General features: G+C 30.8%; 2 protein-coding genes across 5 annotated transcripts in view; one reads left to right on the top strand and one right to left on the bottom strand.

Annotated features, from left to right (window-relative positions):
• LOC118440466 (uncharacterized) overlaps positions 1-9,954 on the bottom strand; it is a 19,440-nt gene extending 9,486 nt beyond the window's left edge. Inside the window, exons 1-5 of one of the 2 annotated variants that reach the window (XM_035863525.2) lie at positions 9,213-9,954; positions 2,588-2,610; positions 1,927-2,009; positions 956-1,331; positions 1-454 (exon numbers count right to left, since the gene is read on the bottom strand). The exon at positions 1-454 is cut by the window's left edge and continues 37 nt beyond it. In XM_035863525.2, the coding sequence (XP_035719418.2) occupies positions 1-454; positions 956-1,331; positions 1,927-2,009; positions 2,588-2,610; positions 9,213-9,235 (959 nt within the window). In that variant the 5' untranslated portion in view covers positions 9,236-9,954. Of the gene's footprint in view, positions 455-955; positions 1,332-1,617; positions 1,889-1,926; positions 2,010-2,587; positions 2,611-9,212 lie in introns of those variants that run through there. The other variant, XM_035863526.2, reaches the window with a different exon arrangement.
• Positions 1,828-20,643, top strand: LOC118440468 (uncharacterized). 3 transcript variants are annotated; one of them, XM_085658425.1, is made up of 13 exons: positions 1,828-2,091; positions 11,840-12,054; positions 12,688-12,948; positions 13,487-13,683; positions 14,874-14,996; positions 16,665-16,954; positions 17,434-17,644; positions 17,832-17,957; positions 18,054-18,277; positions 18,364-18,700; positions 19,016-19,236; positions 19,715-19,797; positions 19,882-20,642. In XM_085658425.1, exons 3-11 carry the CDS (start codon positions 12,728-12,730, stop codon positions 19,195-19,197), a joined length of 1,911 nt encoding a protein of 636 aa, XP_085514551.1. In that variant the 5' UTR covers positions 1,828-2,091; positions 11,840-12,054; positions 12,688-12,727; the 3' UTR covers positions 19,198-19,236; positions 19,715-19,797; positions 19,882-20,642. The 3 variants fall into 3 exon arrangements, with proteins under 3 accessions (XP_085514551.1, XP_085514550.1, XP_035719453.2); XM_085658424.1 differs by lacking the exon at positions 1,828-2,091 and having other exon boundaries at positions 12,050-12,406; positions 12,727-12,948; positions 19,882-20,643; XM_035863560.2 differs by lacking the exons at positions 1,828-2,091; positions 11,840-12,054 and adding an exon at positions 12,354-12,406.
• The last annotated feature ends 377 nt before the right edge of the window (positions 20,644-21,020 follow it).

The raw sequence follows: 21,020 nt of genomic DNA on the forward strand, positions 1-21,020 counted from the left end.
TGATTGATCATAGCTTGACGTTCTTGTTGTTGCTGAACGGTAGGACTAGACACTTGACGTTTCTGTTGATAGGGTGGACTCTGTGGTTGAGGTTGCCTTTGTTGCTGTTGTTGAGACGTTTGTTGTTTTTGCTGAGGTTGCTGCCATTGCGGTATCGTTTGCTGATTTTGCTCTAAGTTTTTCGCCGTAGCGTAGGTTGGCTGCGTGGATGGGCTATACTCGGGTGATGAGTTCGCGGTTTTATTGACGCTCGAACGTTTCGCCCACTCCGGTAATTCTTCCTGTTGCTTGTTCTTATTTTGTAACCAAGGCGTTGGTGCCTTCGCCAATGTCACTTGGGGAGTACCGGGACTCTCGGGTGTATTCGGTTGAACATTAGTAATCTGGATAGGAGTCACTTTTGTCTCCTCTTTGGCACCGATTTTGGTTGTCTGTTCCACTTGTCTATCTCCGGCTATTAAAGAAAAACATAAGTTTATTAATTTTTATTATTCTCTTTCTCTCTCTGTACTAGCAAAAAAGTTAAAATTTTTCTTACTTATTTCATTATTTCTTATGAAATATTTTATAACTGTATATTCGTACAAGTTAGAACTTATACGTTGTTCTGTACACATGTTTTATATACACACACATATATATATATATGTGTGTGTGTGTGTGTGTGTGTGTGCGTGTGTATATGTATGTATATATATATATATATATATATATATTCAAATTAATTATATAATATATTTATCAAATATAATTATTAGATAATTATGAATATCACATTGAAAGCTACAGATATGATAAAATAGATCAGATAATTTTTTATATTCTTATTTTAATTATATAAAAGATCTAATTATAATATGTTGAAAGTAATAATAAGGAAATCGTTACGTTATAAGTTAGTTTTCTTTTAATCGCCAATAAATTATCTTAAACTTGTTAGATTTGAACTCTTTACCATTTGAAGGCACTCTATTGAGAATCGGCACTTGCGGGTTTCTATTGACCGGAGGCTGAGGTGGAGCATTCACTGGGAAAACCGGAACGGCGACTTGCGGCTGAACAAAGAGACTTGCGCCAGTCGTTTGTTGCACTGGTTTCGATTCAAGGGCCGACTTCGGTGGCCCTTCTATGCCCTCGTCGTTCGCGTTCTTTGCTACTCTTCGAGCCATACGTGGACTTCGAATCTGAGAGAGATCTAGTTTACCGCCCATACCAGGCGTATAGGTGAAGGGTTTCTTGTCCTTCGTTAAAATTGCATTTTGAATGGCTATTGGTGGTTCGTAGATGGTGTCTGAATTGGCCGGTAATTGGGCCCTTTTCGTAGCCGATGCCTGTAAGAAGAAGAAAAAAAAAAAAAAAAGGAAGAAAGAAAAGAAACAAGAAACACATCATTGAATTCATCCAAATTAATAATCTATCTGTATCGTAAAAATAAGTAAACATATTGTTACATTCAATATATTTCAATGGTTTAAACGAAATAAAAAGTTTGAACAATAGATCTAAATAAACGACGATAAAAATTCGTTTATATTTTTTAATTAAATCACTCCCGGTATAATGATCGATAATAAAAATAAAGATATCGAACTAGTTATTCTATCTTTTAATTCTTACCATGTATCGGGTCATGATATTTTCTACCGATTTATCAGCTACGTATGTTACCTCGAAATGGTTAATTAGTGGAATTATCGGCCGTGAAAACTTTCATTTGTGTTCACATGTGTATTCATGTATTTATCTATGTATGTATATATGTATATATGTACGTATATATGTATGTATGTATGTATGTATGTATGTATGTATGTATGTATGTATGTGTACACTTAAATACGCACGATGGTATGAAAACACGTCGAGAAGCAACGCGATAAGGCTTGCGACTGAGAAAGGAAGTCGAACCGACGGAATATGCCTTACCTCGGCAGTACTGATCCTCATACTTGGCATTTGACCGGGCACTGGTGGCGGTGGTGGGGGTGGTGGAGGCGCGGCACAAAATCCTGTAAATGATTCGTAATTTGCAGGAACGTTAATGAGTTAATAATAAGGGATCGTTCGTCCTAATGGAAGTTAATGTTACAGGTATGTAAGTTGATTGTTAGTTGACTTTAGTTTTACTACGTTATTACTTCCATTATAGAATATATATATATAAATTTAATATTGTACAAATCTATGGGTGAGTAATCAATTTAAGAAGAAGATATTAATAACAAATCAATTACATAGAAATCGATGATACCGATGATTGAGTTAATACAAATTTTACACGTCAAATTTGAAAATTTTCATTATAAATAATATGAAGGAAATGTACATTTTTTATTTATTTATTTCTTTTTTTTTTCTTTTTCTTTTTTCCTCACTTATCAATAATGAAAATTCTCGAACACAAATATGTAATTTTCGATTATGTATATAAAACTTTGCGAATAATATTGACTTTATCGATTGATGGACGTGCATATTGACTTGAATGAAAAAATATTTTTGAAGAAGGGTTTCTAAGAGAAATAAAAAAAAAAAGAAAAGGAAAAAAAAAAGAGATTGTCGAATGAAAATTCTTTATGTAACGTACCTGATATCCCGGCTTCCGAGCTCCTGAAAAAAAAAGAAAAGAAAAGAAAAGAAAAGATTGGTCGTGAAGAAAGAATATATTAAAATCGATATGTCAACGAGATAGAATCGAGCATTCGCTCGTAAAATTTAAGCAAAGCCTTGCAAAAATATACGCCCAAAAGTTTACTCCTCGTCCCCTCCAACGCCTCCTCCTCCTCCTCCCCACCCCTCCCCCTCCTCCTTCACCTTCTCCTCCTCTTCTGTCTTTCAGATCGTTCTAGACATTCCAATGTTATCTATGGCATGCAGTCGCACGAAAGATGAATCACCTTTCACGTATTCATATTTCACTTTACACGTATATTCGTAACGATCGGATGCACTCGTCAATGAGATTTAATTGTTAGTTTCATCGATAATGAGCACGTTTTAATGTTCTTAATAAGAATCATTATTGATAAGTCGAATATTTTCTTTTCCTATATTTTTTTTTCTTCTCCTTTTCTTTTGTCTAGTTAGAATTTTCTTTTGTTTGAACGAGTCCCGTTCATTTATCATCGTTAATAAAGTTTAGTTGGATTTAATCAATCAAAATGTGTCGACATTAATTGTAACATTATAAATCGTTTTAATTGTAATTTTTTCAAAGAATTTTATTATTAAACATTTACGAATCGTTTCGATGGCAAACAAAGAATTGTTTCGTATGTTGTTGAAGAAGAAAAAAATAAATAAATAAATAAGTAAAAGGAAAGAAAAAAGAAAAAAGAAAAAAAGGAAAGTTATGAAAGACATTACGTGGATGTAGATGATTCAGAAAATGAAAAAAAAAAAAAAAGAAATTGATTAGGCAATAAACGTATGCGTTGAAGGTCTGATTTAAAAAGTCGAACGAATGGACGACGATCTTGAAACCGCAAAATCGTTTCTTCGAAAGTAAATGTATATAAAGAAAGGCCGAAGAATGTATAAATTTTGAACGTCAATCGCGACAAAGGAAAGAGATTTAGTTAACTTAGGACGAACAAAACGTAAAGAGCAATGATGTCAGCGTATCCTTCGATGTTGATAAAAATCTTTAGTAGAATCAGCACAAGTGGTAGTTCGTTCAAACGATTAAATCATTCCTCTAAATATGTTGCACTGTGCACTTGACTTTTATTCGTTTAAAAAGAGACGCAAAACTTGAGTTATCTTTACGAGACTTATACATACATACATACATATACATAGATATATATACATATATATATATATATATATATATATCTACATATAACTGATCAATATGTGAAGACAGTGAAGAGTAGAAGAGTAACGAGTCTTTTAAAAGAGTCGAATGATCTTTGTCATAAACGATTGAAAAGAAAATAACATAATATACGGGAACATTCGAGAGAAAGAAAAAGAAAGAGAGAGAGAGAGAGAGAGAGAGAGAGAGAGAGAGCACAAGTTAGCTAACTGATATATGTTAGAAACTAAACGAATATTGCTAGAGCTAAAAATAGCGACAAATCACAGACACAACGTCTCTAATCGTTATTCGCGAACGAACATACGAACGAACGAACGAACGTAATGTATTTTAAAAATCATCGATTGTTTATACATTTGTCGTTGGTTTTGATGTAAGCGACGTTCTTGTTAAAAAGATTAAAGAAAACGATATTAGACATCGTGATAGCTAGATATATATTTCCATGTCGTTAAAAATATACACTTTTAATCGTGGACCAGTTTGGACGCACCTGTTGACGCACACTAACTAAAAGTTCATATTACGATGCTCTTTAATGTAATACATCGAAAGAAGAGGAAACATTGAAAGATTTCCGATTGAAACTTTTGTAATATTATATTAGATAGATGAAGTATAAGATAAAGAGAGAAAAAGGATGAAGGAATAGAGCAAAAAATGAGAGGAAATGAGGAATAGAGAGAGAGAGAGAAAAATAACACGTTTGTGTTTAGACTTTAATGAACTAACCCAGATATCTCAAGTTTGTCGTTTGACTCAAGAATGACTATATACGATTCTATAAGAGCAAAATGAATTCCATTTATGGAAGTTTCACGTTAAAGCGAATCGCAAGGTCGACCTCTCGAGAACGCTCGTCATTTTCAAGTATCCTCTTTCTCTTTCTCTTTTTCTCACTCTCTCTCTCTCTCTCTCTCTCTCTCTCTCTCTCTCTCACTCTCTTTCTCTATAACACTTCTCCAATTTATTTGAAAGTAATCTTCATTTGGCCGATGGAAGAAACTCATATCGCTACGTACCTAACTCGCTTTTACCGAGTTCAAGATACTCTTATGTAAATTTAGCCGCTGATTTAACCGACACCCCGCCATGCTTTCGTTCGTTCGTTCGTACGAGCGAACTAGCTTACGGCGGGATTACGTTCTATTCGCAGATAAAACGAGCGAATTGATTTATCTCATTCATAAATATATATATATATATATATATATATATATATATATACATAGGTGTATATGTATATATAATCTATTAGAAATTCATGAAAAAAGGAAAAATAGATTTTTATCGTAGATAAATTTTTAATCGATCGTAAAAAATGAGTTTACGTTAATCGAACGTTCGAACCATGATAAAAGATAAAATTAGGAAATATGAAGTCGTAAAATCATATAAAAACAAAAGAAGAGAAGAGAAAAAAAAAGAAAAAAGAAAAAAGAAAAGAAAAAATAATAAAAAGGGAAAATAAAATTAATTACAATTAGAGAGAATCAGAGAAGATCTGGTCAGATAGAATTTTCTCTTTGGTATTCGAGAAACTTTGATTGATTGATTGATTGATTGATTGATTGATTGATTGATCGATCGATCGATCGATCGATTGATTGATTTTTAAAATAAAGATAACTCGAGTGAAAAGTGTTATTTTAATGTAATTCTCGTAATTAACAGTTTTATCGGTGTATCGATAATAGTAAGGTGATCGACCTCTGTTAAGGATCATAATCAAATTAGAATATTACTTTTGTTACTTTTGACTTATCGATGATTTTCAAAAAGTAAGAAAAGAATAATACAAGATAAGAAAAGAAAAGTGACGAGATAAAGTTTCGCAAGATTTCTCGTGGTTGTATTATTTCTTCGTACGAAAAGCGAAACTTTTAATAATAGAATATTCGGGAAGAATCTACGAAACAGCGACGCTTTTATTTTGGCACGGCCATTGTGACACGTGGCGGTGCTCATTTTATACCCTCGTCTATTCCGCAGGTGCTTCAAATAGTCGCGGAGTCGATTTCCGTGGAATATTTGGCCGAGAATTAGAGACTAGATCACTTTACTCATCGTTGTTTATTACTCACGTTCGTTGTAACATTTAAGAAAGTAAACATGCGCTCTTCTATGCACTTACATAATTATATTTAATAATTAACATTGGATATTTATAATCGTGATATATCTTAATATAAAAATTTCTATGTGATATATTCGATTCAATGAAAAATTTGGAATGTTTTGATAAATGTATAAAAACAAAAGGAAAAACAAAAGATAAAAGAAAGGAGAAAATTATGAGAGGTCGATTTTAATAAAACGCATCCTTTTCGAATGATATAATAATTATAAAAAAGGAACGAGTAAATGAAAGATATTTCGATTAACCATTTAAGATAATGATAAATGAGGATAAGAAGAAGACATTTTTTTATGGAGACGTGTTAAATGGAAAATAATTGGAAATTAGAGAATCGTGTATGATCGTGATCGGCAAGTAAATGGGAAATTTTCTTAGAAAAGCTTGGTCATGGCGAATCGAATGTGCGATGCCGCGAAGCTCGGAACCCAGCCAACAGAGTCTATAGCATAGAAATGTATTTAGGTAGATACGCCAAGCACGGTTTAATTTTAGAGCGGGTTGACCTGCGCGGCGAAGCGCCGTATAAAATGCTTCCGATTATTTTATTTTTAGGATTTCGTATGCCGTGGTTTTTCCGTACTGTGAAAAAGGGAAACCACGAAATGAATAAAATCGAATAAATCGATTAATCGAACATATAGACAAAAGAGTAAAACAATCGGATATAGATAAAATTAACGATGAAGATGAGTTAAAATTATTTTTACACGAATATCATTTCCTTCTTCTGTAATCATTGAAACTTGAGAATATATTTAAGGATTAATGATTTAAGAGATTTCTACGAGAACGAATAATTATTTTATTTGTAAAATAAAATAAAATTTCTTTTAATGGAAATATGATCATCGAGAGAAAGAAATATAGACGAAAATATAAATGGACGGGATGGATCGCGTTGACGTCGTTGTCATCTATTTTCAATTTCACGTGATATTTGCTGATTAATTTGTGCGAGATAATGCGTAAGGAAGAAGCTAGAAAATATGAGAGAGAGAGAGAGAGAGAGGGGGGGAGGGGTGAGTCATTGCTAACATAAGAGAAATCAACGGAGTGGTCTATCCCAAATGTTGGTTCAGAAAAGAGAAAAAGAGAGAGAAAGAGAGAGAGAAAAAGAGAGGTAGATCGAATTCGAAAAAAGGAAGAAAGAAAAAAGAATGAAGGAAAGAAAAAAAGATCGAGACTTAGAAGAGAAGGATGGTCCAACGTTAGCGATGAGCCATCGTGAGCGGGTACACGTATACGTACGTTAAAAATAAATTGCCTGCCGAGTTGGTGATGGCACGTGGCAATGAACAATTTTCCTATACCTTTCGATCGGAAGGGGTCATTCACATCGTCTACAAATTTTCTTTCACCTTCGACTCGATCCGAGAAAAAACTTTGAAAGAAAGTATAAAAGAATTAGGAGAAAGATGACGACGATTATGACGACGAAGGAGAATTAAAAAAAGAAAATGAAAGAATAAATGAGTCTCGAAAAAAAGAAAAAGAAAAAAAAGAAAAGAATAAAGAAAAAAAAAAGAGAAACAAAAAGAATGAAAAGAAGAAAAGGAAAATAAAAATAAGAAAAGAAAAAAAGAAACGAGAAGTTATTCTCAACGAACGATCTTAGAGGGAAGAAAATTTGATTTTATGTCTTTTACGTGGGCGCAGTAGTCCAAAGAAAAAGTGCGCACGAGAGAGAGAGAGAGAGAGAGAGAGAGAGAGAGAGAGAGAGAGAGAGAGAGAGAGAGAAAGACGGTCTACATAACGTGGGCGCTCGTTATATATATATATACATTTATATATATATGTGTGTGTGTGTGTGAGTGTACCTACTCTTACTTCTTCGTGAGACTTCGTTGTGTTAACTCGCCGATGTAAATTCAAACAATGCATAGCATTCATGTTGGGTACTGGATCGTTTCTCCAGTTGTGAACGACTCGTTCGATATCGTTCTTATTATTTTGTTTTTTATTTTTTTACTTATTTTTTTTTTTCCTTTTTTTTTTCTTTTTTTTTCTTTTTTTTCTTTTCCTCAGAGCACAAAGACACGAAGCTCTCTAATCTTACTTATTTGCTCCACTTTCTATTTCTTTATACATATTAACGATATGCATGATTAAAAGAAGAATTGGCCTTTTATATTTCATTGGTAAAAAAATTTTCGTTTCGAATGACAAAAGACTAGATTATCGATCTTGAAACGATTAACGTCCGATCGTAGTTCGTCTTTGAATACGAAATGTAGGTCGAAATGTTTTCTTGGAACCGCTACAAGGTCTATGGCTTTGATCGAGTGATCACGAACGAAACGTGTCCCTAGTTCTTTTTCTTTTCTTCTTCTTCTTCTTCTTCTTCTTCTTCTTCCTTTTCTTCTTCTTCTTTTTCTTCTTCTTCCTTCGGGGCTGATTTTTTCACGAGACTTTAGGACGCGAGATGAATATTCGAAAGGGGGAACATAATCTTCTCTCTCTCTCATTCTCTCTCTCTCTTTTTTCTCTCTTTTTTCCATCTGCCTCTCTCTCTCTCTCTCTCTCTCTCTATCTCTCTGTCTGTCTGTCTATCTGTCTGTCTGTCTGTCTTTCTTCTTCTTTTTTTTTTTTTTCATCCTGACCTTTCCCAATCCTTTCACGAATTCGAAGCTTGCTTGGTATTTCCGTATGGATCGGATTTAAGAGGAGCTAAAAGGGAAGACGCTACTTATCTCGCAGTCTCCTCTTCGTCTCTTTCGTTAATAAGAGATACAAAAATATGAATCTCTTCCTCTTCATGTAAGAAGGAAAAGGAGGAAACGATACTGTATCTAATTTCATACTTGATCCCCCTTGCAGCGGTTAAACGTTGATAAAGTAAAGACTAGATGGTATTAAAATAAAACAAAGAAAAGAAAAAAAAACAAAAAAAAAAAAAAAAAAGAAAAAAAAAGAAAAGAAGAAAACAGATCAAAAAAAAAAAACCAAGAAATAATAGACTTATATACAAGTTATTTCATTTGTAACTCGATCATTCCCAATGTATTTATAATTCTCAATTATACAATATAATCTGGTCAATGCTAGTTTAGAAATATAGACAATTTATTTTCTAGGTTAGCTTCTTATATCTTAATCTTTTTTTTTATATATCATTGAAAAAGGATTGAATCGAGTTTATATGTATATATATATATATACCTAATATCCAAATATGTGGATACATATATATATATATATATAAAGTAGTATCAAATATGTAGTACATAACAGTGAAAAAGTATTACTTACCCCGCAAAAGTGGACGAGCTCATCTCGATGATCGAGAGAAAAGATATGTCTTCTCTCTCTCTCTCTCTCTCTCTCTTTCTCTTTCTTTCTTTCCTCTCTCTCTCTCTCTCTCTCTCTCTCTCTCTCTCTTTCGTTTTTCTTCAAATTAGAAAGAATCCTCGAGGAAAACTCGCGTGTCGTACTTGCGTCGCGTTATCTTCTTCGTACTCGTGCCGCTTCTTCCCACGCCGATGAGAACCGGTTCTCTTTCTTCTGATACTTTTCTTGGTTACTCCTGGCAACGTTTTAGACGATTCGATGATGAGAAACAGAAAGGTTGAGGCCACTCGTTCAAGTGAAATCGTTGAGAATTCGATCGGATGGTTAAAGATGACGAAGAGAGAAATGAAGATGAAGAGAAGAAAACGATGATGACGATGATATTGATAAAGATGAAGATGGCAATGATACTGATGATGATGATGGTAATGAGAATGAAGGATAACAACGACAGTGACGACGACGACGACGATAACGACGACGATGGTGATGATGATGATGATGATGATGATGATGATGATGATGATAATGATGAAAAGGAATAATCAGCAACAACTAGCAGCCAGCACAGGCAGTCAGCAGCAGCAAACAGCAACAGCAACACAGCCGATGCCGACACTAGCGCGCGTCCGCCGCTACTGCCGCCGGATCAACGAGGATCATTGAGAATCGTTTCTTCTCTTGGTCGTCCATGCGTCTGCTGACTCTTCGCAGCCATTTCAGCAACGGCAACAGCAGCGACACGATCGGTCAACTTCTAGCTGGATAAGAATGTGAAACTCTCAGTGATTAGATCTCTTTTACTTTTCAATCATGTTTAATCTTTGGATTACCGATCGAGTTATTATCTATATATATATATATATATATATATATATATATATATATAGATAGATAGATAGATAGATATGTATATGAACCGGTGAATATAAAATTGATATAATTTAATGATAAATATTTTTCTTTCCGACAATTAGATATATTTGAATTAATTGAATATTATTCTCCTTTTTTTTTTCTTTTTATATAACGCGACAAAAGATAAGTATATCTTTTTAATCGAATAATAGTTCTCTTTTTGTATAATAATTAAAAAATATTGAGGATAGCTTGGATGACAAAACATATTTTATCTTTTTCTTTTCTTTCTTTTTTCATATCTCAAACGAATCAGATCAAATTCGTCATCATTGGCTCATATATATGATTGAGATATTTTTGTATAGTTCTTGATTATTTGAGTTTAAGTTAACTTAATTTCTAATTTTTTTTTTCTTTTTCTTTGTATTTCGACGAATGAACATCGAAATTCTTTATTTTTAAATATGAAAAATTATAAATTAATACCTTCGATAATTTTTCAATTATTTCAATAATCTATAACGTACACGGAATACGATAAAATAATCATTTAATTATAGCAGATTTTTGTTTAAATATTGCATAGAATATCGGGAACTTAATTTTATCCGTGGACGCGAATTTTAAAGTAGTAGAATCATCGATAACTCGTAGGTCTCCACGGCTATCAAAATGCAGTAACCTCTTCACGTGGTGAGACCTGGGTCGATAGTACTTGAAATATATATATATATATATATATATATATATATATATATATATATTGAAATCTTATGGGATGGAAGTACTATTGAACAAATGGCTACATATTTTGGAATTTTTCTAAAATCTTTTAATGAATAATTAAATATTTTAAAGTACATTTTTAAAAATCTTTTCCGGCTAATTTTAATTAAACGTTATAATAGTTATATCGTACAATCACAATACAATAAATAATATAAATTAAACATAATAGAATTCTTAAATATTATTTTAAAGAAAAATTCTAATATCTACATCATTATTATTTATTAATAACGACATATATATTATTGTTAATAGCTATTTTAGATTTTTATATCGATATTTTGATAACGATGAAATATATTTCTTTTTTCTATTATTAAAGACTTTATCATTATTATCTCAAATCGTAGATTTTATTTCTCGCGTTTATATAAACTTTTCGAAAGAAAAATATTATTATCTATATTAAAATAATATTATTAAAAAAATTATTATTATCTCTTTCGAGGGAAGAACTTATAATTAACTTATTTGTATTCGTAAATGGTATAATCCCCACAGCATGATTGTCAATTATCATCAGCCGCGGGATATTTTATTATCGAAAATATTCTCTTGTCGTCGTAAAGTATTATCTTATGAGCATTATAGAAAGATTTCGAGTCTCTTAGAAATTTCATAATTTATAGCGCATTAGAATTAAATTTTTCGTTTATTCATTGTTATTTAGACCTTTTCAATCTGAAAATTCGTCTGTCGGACGAATAACGTTAATATCATTTTCAAAGTTCTGATGCAAATGGATTTAATAATTTTATGATTAACGGCATTAGTTAATACATATTAGTTAGTTAAATCAATTACGATATATTTATTAAACATATTCTTCACCATTGAAAGAAAAAAAAAAAAAAAAAAAAAAACAAACTTCCTTTTAGTTTCTATAATGAAACATACAATCTTTAACATATTCTATCTTTTTTTTTTCTCCAATAAAGAGATAAATAAATGATAAATAATATCGTGGAAAAAATCTCGTTTTCTGAGAGAAGGAACGATCGAGTAAAACTTGAACGATCCTATATACACATACGTTGGCAGGGAACGCTATAATACAATCGCATTACGCACGCGCGCAACCCTTACGATTCCAAAGCGGATAAAGTGGCTGTTGGTGTGGCGGGAGTGTCAGTCGCTATGCGCTTATACGTGAGTACGTTAAGTGCTTTTTCCCATTGATCATTTCTCTTTCTCTCTCTCTTTCTCTTTTTCTGTCTTTTGTTATCTTTCTCTGTCTCTTTCATATACACACTCGGTCATTCGTCTGCGTGATCAAAACGCAACCCTAAGCGGCCTCGATTCTAACGTATTATAATATCATTGTGATACGATAAAGACAAAAATCAGGAAGAGAAAAAAAGATTAAAAAGATAACCACGTGAAGCTAGGTTTTTATTCTTTTTTTTTTTTTTTTTTTTCTTTTTTTTTTTTTTTTTTTTTTTTAATTCGCAACGCCTGTGTTCTTTTATGCGATGGACGAAGATTATACGAAAAAATTTCCACACGTAAGTTAAATAATAAAAATCTACGATATATTATATTTATATTTCTTCGTTTCCTGGATTTTTCTTTTTCTTTTTTATCGTTTTATTTTTTATTTTTTATTTATTCTTTTTATTTTTTTTTTGTAAATCTTCATTTCGATCAAGAAATTACAAATTTGACGTCCAACTATTTCGAATTATAAGAAACGATAATTCGATTAATTGTAAGAATTCCTTTATAATTTTTAAATTTCATGGGATAGTACAATTTTCCCCATTTCAATTTTTGTTTTCTCTTAAAGATCGACGAAACGATCGTAACTCCACTCGATCTCTCGTAGAATGGACATAAGCTCTTTGATACCAGCTGGACTTCAAAGCGGACAGACTAACTTGCCGGATATTCCGTTACCCGGTTATAATAAGTTTTCCGAAAATTTGCGAAAGTTTACGCCGCAAGCGATACAGTGTGCCATTTTTTGCGGTGGATCCAGATGCAAGTATGAAAATCCAAAAGCATGGCCACCGGTTCACATGGCGATACAAAACGTCTTTTCGCACTGGTGAGATTACTATTGAATTTTTGATTAAAACTATGTAAAAAATAAAAAAAAAAAAAAGAATAAAAAAAAAAATAATAAAATGAAGAAAGTTACGAATAGATTAAGAGCAAGGAGGTAAAAAAGAAAAATAAAAAATCGTCATTCTTTATCGATTTATCTTTCTGTAATTTTGCATATCACCGTGGTTTTATGTTAATCTCGTTCAGTATCGGTACACGGATCGATAACGTTGAACGAAAAAAAATTTATGAACTGCAAATTAGTAATTTATGGTAATTTACATGTTCCGGAACGTGTATATCGACGTTTTTAACTGCACGAGGTACTTCGTTCGTTCCTTAGTTCGTTCATTTAAATATTATAAAGAATTTCTAATCTTATTGCAATGTATTATTAGACAATGTAATTTGCTATAACAATTTTTAATAATTTAACAAATCTGAATAATAATACAAATAATAAAAATAATATATACGAGAGAATATATATATATATACATATGTGTGTGTGTGTGTGTGTGTGTGTTTCTTTTTTTTAGGGTGACAGACGATGTTTTAGCCATGGCACGACCAAATACAGGACAAATAATAAAGGAAAACATAATTGGCCAATTTCAGAAATGGAGTATAAAAACCATAATAAACTTGCAAACACCGGGTGAACATGCAAGTTGCGGGGGACCTCTCGAAAAGAGTGGCTTCACCTACGATCCTAATATTTTTATGAAGAACAAGAGTACGTGAATTTTTATCTCGTCGTCTTATCAAACCTATTAACTTTCATATACACTTTCGCGTCGTTTCTTCGTTCGAGGAAATAAAATTTATTTGAATTTATTATTATTCATAAAAAGACGGCCAATTTACAACGTTGAAATGATAATATTTAATTTTATTCTTGAAACATTTTACGATATTCCACATACGTTTATCTTTTGGTAGATCCTTGGATAAGGGAAATAATTTGAAAATTTCAAAGGGTACAGATTTCTCGATCATTAAATAGTAAGAATAGAATTTATAATGCATTTCTGAGTCATCGAGATAAATCGTGTTACACGCGATTAGAACTAATTGACTTGATTTAGGATTATACGATACGATAATAACATTGTAATAAATTTAATTTGTAATAAAATTAAATAATCCTTGTGGAACGATTAGTATATATTTAAACGTATGAATCATTATTGATATTATTGTTATTTAAAAATTATATATCAAATATACATTAATTATATACATTTCATTTATTTTAGAAAATATATAAATCTATATAATATATATATTATTATATATTATATAGATTTATATATTTATATATAGATACAATATATTATACAAATCTATGTATATTTCTTGAAGATCGAAATGTTTAATCGTGTTAATAATATATATATATATATATATATATATATATATATATATATATATACAGTTAATACGGAAGAATGAATAATTCGTCGACGTCAAACTCGAACGAAAGTTGGCCATGATGTTTCGCCATAAAACAGGGATGTTCGTGATAGGGGTTAAATTCGACGAGAGGGGTTAAATTGTCCTTGTTAAGCAGGTAGAGCCTGGTAGGAAGGAAGAACCAACTGTATTCCGCGATCCTAACAACTAGATCGAACAAGTTCGGTGTTGTAACATGCAATGCAGCAAAACTATCTACCTATGTATATATATTACATATATATACATATTACATATATATATATATACATATATATGTATATATATATATATATATATATATACATATATAAAATGAAAGAAAGGAAACAGGAACAGCATTATCGGAATCATCGTTTGATTTAGACAATCTTTCCTTGAATATTTTGTGATCCAATTGTCATACTCCATTTCTGTTTTTTTTTTCTTCTTTTTCTTTTATCAAAATTTCATATATTTTCTTATTTACAGTTTATTATTACAATTTTGCTATGAAGGATTATGGCGAAGCTACGATGGCAAAACTTTTGGATATGGTCAAGGTCGTAGCCTTTGCCGTACAAGAAGGAAGAGTGGCGATTCACTGTCATGCTGGTAAATCGATTTCTCTTTCTCTCTCATTCTCTCTCTCTCTCTCTCTCTCATTCTCTCTCTCTCTTCCTCTTTCTTTCTTTCTTTCTTTCTCTTTCATCTAATTTCCATCCTATGCGAAATAATATTGACTTAGAGTGTTATTCCTCGATAAAAATTATTTATCCAATTCAAATGTCCATTTGATCATCGACAATATTTTCAAAAACAAGTTAAATCGCTTATCCTAATTGTAATGTTATTATTATTATTATTATTATTATTAGTATTATTATTATTATTATTCCTTTTCATAGTCATTATATAATTATTCAGAATGTGTTAGAAATGAATATCACTTAACTATATGATTTATGGTAAAGAAAGTATGGTATGAATGTTTTGAAGTATCATGACAAGATAATGGGTACATTATTTATTTGAATTTTACAAACTCCTTTTCCTTTTTTTTTCGATGAAATTCTTCAGATAGAATATAATAGTAGTGTATCGCGTGTTCATAATGTTTTCAACTTTTCAGATAATACCTACGTAGATTTATCGGTTGACAGGAAAATTCTAATAAATATCATCACCTAATTTTATCATTTAATTTCGTAAATGTGTAATCTGAGAGAAGGTGACTCATAAAAATTAATAAATTCGATAAAATAATAAAAAATGTTTTGTAAATTTTTAGAAATTAAATTAATCGTTAGATTTGTATCTATCGAATAAATTCCAAATTGTTGAGAAGATTTATTTAAACGATGAGAATCAATCGCATTTTGTCTACTTCAAGAGTATTAAATAAATAATAAAAATAATATAGATATTGTGTCGTCTAATGGAAACTCCATTCTGTTGATAAATCAATCTGTCGAGAAATATTTTTTATTAAGATACATCTATACACTCGATAAAAATAATTTCGAACACCGTATTATTTTTCCTATTACATTTATTAACGTAAAGTTTCTTTTTTTTTTGCGTCGTTTTACGTGAAATAAAAATTATTACATGTAATCCGTGTTCTAATACGTGTATTCCGTGTCCGTAATCGTCTGATACTACCCGCTAGTACAAAGTAGTATTTAAAAGAAGGACATTGACTTTCGACCTTTCACTGTCAGTGGCATACCTACGGATATAGAATCTCACTATGGGAAAGGTGAAGCTTATCAAACGGGAGTATTGAAAACCTTTTATACTTTTCCTATTAACATTTGAAAGATATTTACTTTAAAATCTATTAAGAGAAAGACGATAGAACGTTTTACATTAATTTGAACAAAACGTTTATTCGAATATTTGATTAAACTTTAGAAATAAAATAGTTATCTCTACATTCATACTATAATCATTATGTCAAATTATGTGAATGTAGGTATATCAGTCATGATAATTGCTTCCTGTTCGCGATTTTAATACGAGTACACGTGATAATTATTTATGGTCATCAATTAGATACGATAGACAATAAAACAAATTGATATTATTTTTGGTTCTATCGCAGAATAGAGACAATCTCGTGTAAAAAAAAGAATGTTAATTATTACCATTATCATTATTATTATATTTCAATTTATCATATTTAAAAGTTTCTTGTTGTCAAATTTTACATTGACGAATTTTTCAAGAGAATATCATCTTTTTCTTTTTTTTTTTCTTTTTTTTTTTCTCTCTACACAGGTTTAGGTAGAACAGGTGTTCTGATCGCATGTTACCTGATTTATAATCTACGAGTGAGAGCAAATGACGCTATAAGATTCGTTCGCATGAAGCGACCGTGTGCGATTCAGACACGAGGACAAATAATTTGTGTTCAGGAATTTGAACATTTCGTGTTACCACAAATGATAGTTTATCCATTGAGCAGCACGATCGGCGATAGAAAAGCATGTAGTCTTCAATCGTATCTAAAACGACAGCATAATGTATTGCATGGTTACGAGCAACGTACTTTTAAACATATACCAAAGGTCTAAAATTTATATTATCATATATATTGTAATTTATAATTGTAATCAATCATCACATATATATATATATATATATATATATATATATATAAGATGATCTATAATAAATTGTTACGCATTGTTTCCATTTGAAGGATTAAAGATCTCGGCTTGAAGTTATTAAATGAAATTTTTCAAATTATTATTCATTCAAATGAATTATTTCAAATTTTAAGAAACATTGTCGAAGATTATAAGCGTTAAAGAAAAAAAAAAAAAAAAATTAAATCCATTTTAATTTGATATTGTTTCGTTACATTTCATGTGAATCAAATGAGACAAATAAAATTCGATAGATCATTCAAGATATAAGAATTGCTTTATAATCATTTATCAGCTGATGATATTACGTAACATTGAATGACGACGCATAACAAATTTGTTGTATTAAATGAAATCAATTGTATTAGACGAAACTTTTATCCCGTTTGTTCTCATAGATCGTCTTCACTATCTGCGAACGTATTCTACAGCTTTGCGATTGTCAAGAAGATAATTCGCCATGCGAGATCGAGTACAAAGTTTCGAGTATACCGTTTACACGAAAATTTATTTCATATTTATTAGAAAAATTACGAGAGAACGGAGGAAACATAAGGCATTCTTACTCTTGGACTGAATCTCTTGCCGACTCATCGCTCGATTATTCGGGTATCCAATAATAAATTTTAATTGCCATGTAATCCAATTAATATTTTCCATTTTGATTTTTACAAAATAAATTATTATTACATAATAATTAATAATAATTATAATTTGAAAAAATTTATTACGAAATTATTAATGATATTATAATGACATAACAAAGTGATCATTATAATGACATAACATTTTTTAGCTTCTACAAAAGTTAGAGCAGGTAGCAGCGTAGAAACGTCGCGAGATACGATAGATGATATTGAAAGATTGAGCGATGTATTTTGCACGTCGCCCGACACTCCTTCTTGTGATTCAGCTTATACGGGTACCTTGAAAAAGATGAATTTCTTTTTTAATGATATTATCTTAGATCTAATAAAGGATTGAAAAAAATTGTATATTTCAATAAATAATTCTGTAGGTTTGGACGACAATTGTGTCGATGATGTTTTAGCTGATGGTATTCACGGGCAAGATCTTATTGATAATGATTGTTACAAAGAGATACAATCACAAATCGATCTAAAGGTTGCCGCGAGTAATGAAATATTTCGAAAGATTAATATCGATGAGGTTGTTAAAGCGTTGATTAAAGATTCTACATGTTTGTGCGATAAAATGAAAAAATTTTTACAACAATATCAGGTAATATAATTGAGAATTTAATTTTTTAAATAAATATTACGTTCATTCGTAAATTTCATTTATTATATTATCAATCTTATTTCTAGATGGATTTGAATAATCGTTGTACAGCATGGCAACGTTTGGAACTCGAAACTGATCTCGATGTTTTATTTGGTCTTTTATTCGAATGGTTAGAGACGACATTGAAACATCCTATTCTCGATATGGATAGTCTGAGTTATATCGTCGTTTGGAGTTCGAAACCAGAAAGATGTTTCGAAAAGATACCTAGTTCTAATAGATATCTTTTGGAATATCTTTTAAGATTCGTTTCTCGTTTGAGACCAATGACTGGTGAAAGTCAATGCCTCGTAACGAGAAGATTCGTCGCTTCTATGACGCAACAAACTGTTTGGATGAAGAATTCTTTTCGACCTTCGAGTAAATCGATTATTTATTTTTAGCATATCTTTAAATTAACTTGCATGTCGTTTCTTTTTCTTTTTCCTTTTTTTTTTTTTTCTTTTGTTGTTGTATTTACGTTTATATGCGTTGCGACATACATGATCGAGGTATCGGAGAACATCGGGTTCGAACTATCGTCAGAAATTTATTAATCATTTTCTTTCTTTTTTGTTAATTTTTATTACTTATTACTTTTTCACATTTATTAATAATATTTTTAATAATTATGACAATGAATTTTCCTTCGAATGGAATGTTTTCAAATTAATAATGGCAATAATGTATTTGCAGATAAGAATTTTCCGAAGCTACGACGTGGCACGGCTGGCAAGATAAATGAATTTTTTATACGAGCGATGAACTTGATAGAAGAAATTAATACTCAAGAAATGAGTAGACCAACGTGGATGTCGAGATGGGAACTAGTATCGAGACAATTAAATAAATTGGATGAAAGGGAAAAAGAGAATTGATAAAGAAATTAAGGCTTGTAAATGTTACTTTAATGACAGGTATGGATGATATATAAATTATTATATTAGCACTATAGGGAAACATTAGTCCGTCATAAGTTATATATTTATTTCATCGATGAATAAGCGCTTATGTAACGTAACAATCGAATTATTGTATGAGACAAATTTTTGTATAGAAAAAAGAAAAAAAAAAAAAAGAAAGAAAAACCATATGACGGATTTATATTTCTCCAAAGACTTCTGAAAGTTTTTTATTTATTGTACAAACTTCATATCTTTTTGTTTCTAAATACAAATAGATAAATTACATTTAAAGAGAAATTTCCTTGATATTACTCGCGATTATGTATTAAAACGTTAATACATAAAATATATAAATATAACATATAAAAGATAATAGAAAAAATGATAAAAAGAAAATCGCAAATGTGTATCTTGATTATGCGAAAAGTTTGAATAAATATAAAAATAAATAATTATCGATGAGAATAATAAAGAAATTAAAATTTTTCAGTGTGTTTCTCTAAGAAAATTAATCAAGAATTTTACTGTTATTTAATCTGCTTATCTATCGACGTATGATTACCAATGTAAAATGTAAGTACTTTAATTATTTATTAAAAGATTTTGATAAAGTCCTGAAATTTGTAGCCATTCACTCGGTAATATTTGCGTTTCTAGATTTAGATCTCTATATGCTGCGATTAATACCGACCCAGATCTAACCACGTGGAGATTGCTACATGCGGAGATCTATGGGCTAACGGTGATTCTACATTTTTATACTACTGCTACTATTACTATTATTGAAAAATCAAAGCAACGGGATGATTGTCGTTCTACGAGAATTCACATCACCACTATTGAGCACGACAGGTCATGCTTAAGCGACAAGTTACATCGGAATCCAAGATTGGATTCAACCGCAGCCACAAATACTCATGCGAGTGTCCCGGAAGTATCTATGCGTATACGTTGAGTATGTTGGAGCCAAGCATGAACTTAATCGCACCCGAGAACACCTACGCCTGCGCCTGCAGATGCGCGCACAGAAGATGTTCTTCTATTCTATCCAAATGGAAGTAAAGAAGTCCTTCTACATTTCATGTAGAAAGATTCTTCAAGTTTCTTATGTAAAAATCTAAAACTTTCGATGATGAAACAATCTCTTGACGGCAAATTTGTTCCACGTCGGCATAGATTGTGAAAGTCAATTGATTGTTAATTATCGTTCCCTTAGCACTTAATCTACGACTTCATGTTCATATTTGAAGTTTATTCCTTGCTTAAAAGGAACAAAGCGAGAAAAGAACTTTTTCCAAAAACAAAAGAATAAAGATTTTTCAAAAATTTAAGACAATTATATCCTTGGTAATAAGAAACTTATCAATAGATTTATTTACTCTAACGTGCTGCAATGTGGATAATTTACCATCAGTCGATAAAATAAATTTCTAACTTAGCATCAATTGAAAACGTAAATTATTTGGTTATCCATTGATGATAAAGTAAATTCCTGTTTTTATCAATCGGATTAATCGACCAACATATTCATTTATACTATTGATAAAAGTAATGTTATAAATACAATTATTAATCGATGTGTTAAAATTTTACTTACATTTGCATTGTTACTCTATTTATCCATTTTCGAAAAAGAATTGGTATGTATCATTCAATCCTTTTGTTCCAGTGCTCTTTTGATTCTTAATATCGTCTTTATATATGAAAATCTATTCTTTGAGGATGTATGTGAAGAAAAATTAATATTACTGATTTTAAACATTATTATAAAATAAAAGTATATATGAGGAATGTGA

The sequence above is a fragment of the Vespa mandarinia genome, chromosome 7 (genome assembly GCF_050613455.1).
Source record: "Vespa mandarinia isolate Hongniang chromosome 7, ASM5061345v1, whole genome shotgun sequence".
Classification (NCBI taxonomy): Eukaryota; Metazoa; Arthropoda; class Insecta; order Hymenoptera; family Vespidae; genus Vespa; species Vespa mandarinia.

Bases quoted from the DNA above. Each gene is read 5' to 3' on its own strand.
- LOC118440468 (XM_085658424.1), top strand. From the start codon at position 12,369: ATGCGATGGACGAAGATTATACGAAAAAATTTCCACAC. The intron at 12,407-12,726 runs GTAAGTTAAATA...GATCTCTCGTAG, and splicing joins ATACGAAAAAATTTCCACAC to AATGGACATAAGCTCTTTGA. The intron at 18,701-19,015 runs GTAAATCGATTA...ATGTATTTGCAG, and splicing joins GAATTCTTTTCGACCTTCGA to ATAAGAATTTTCCGAAGCTA.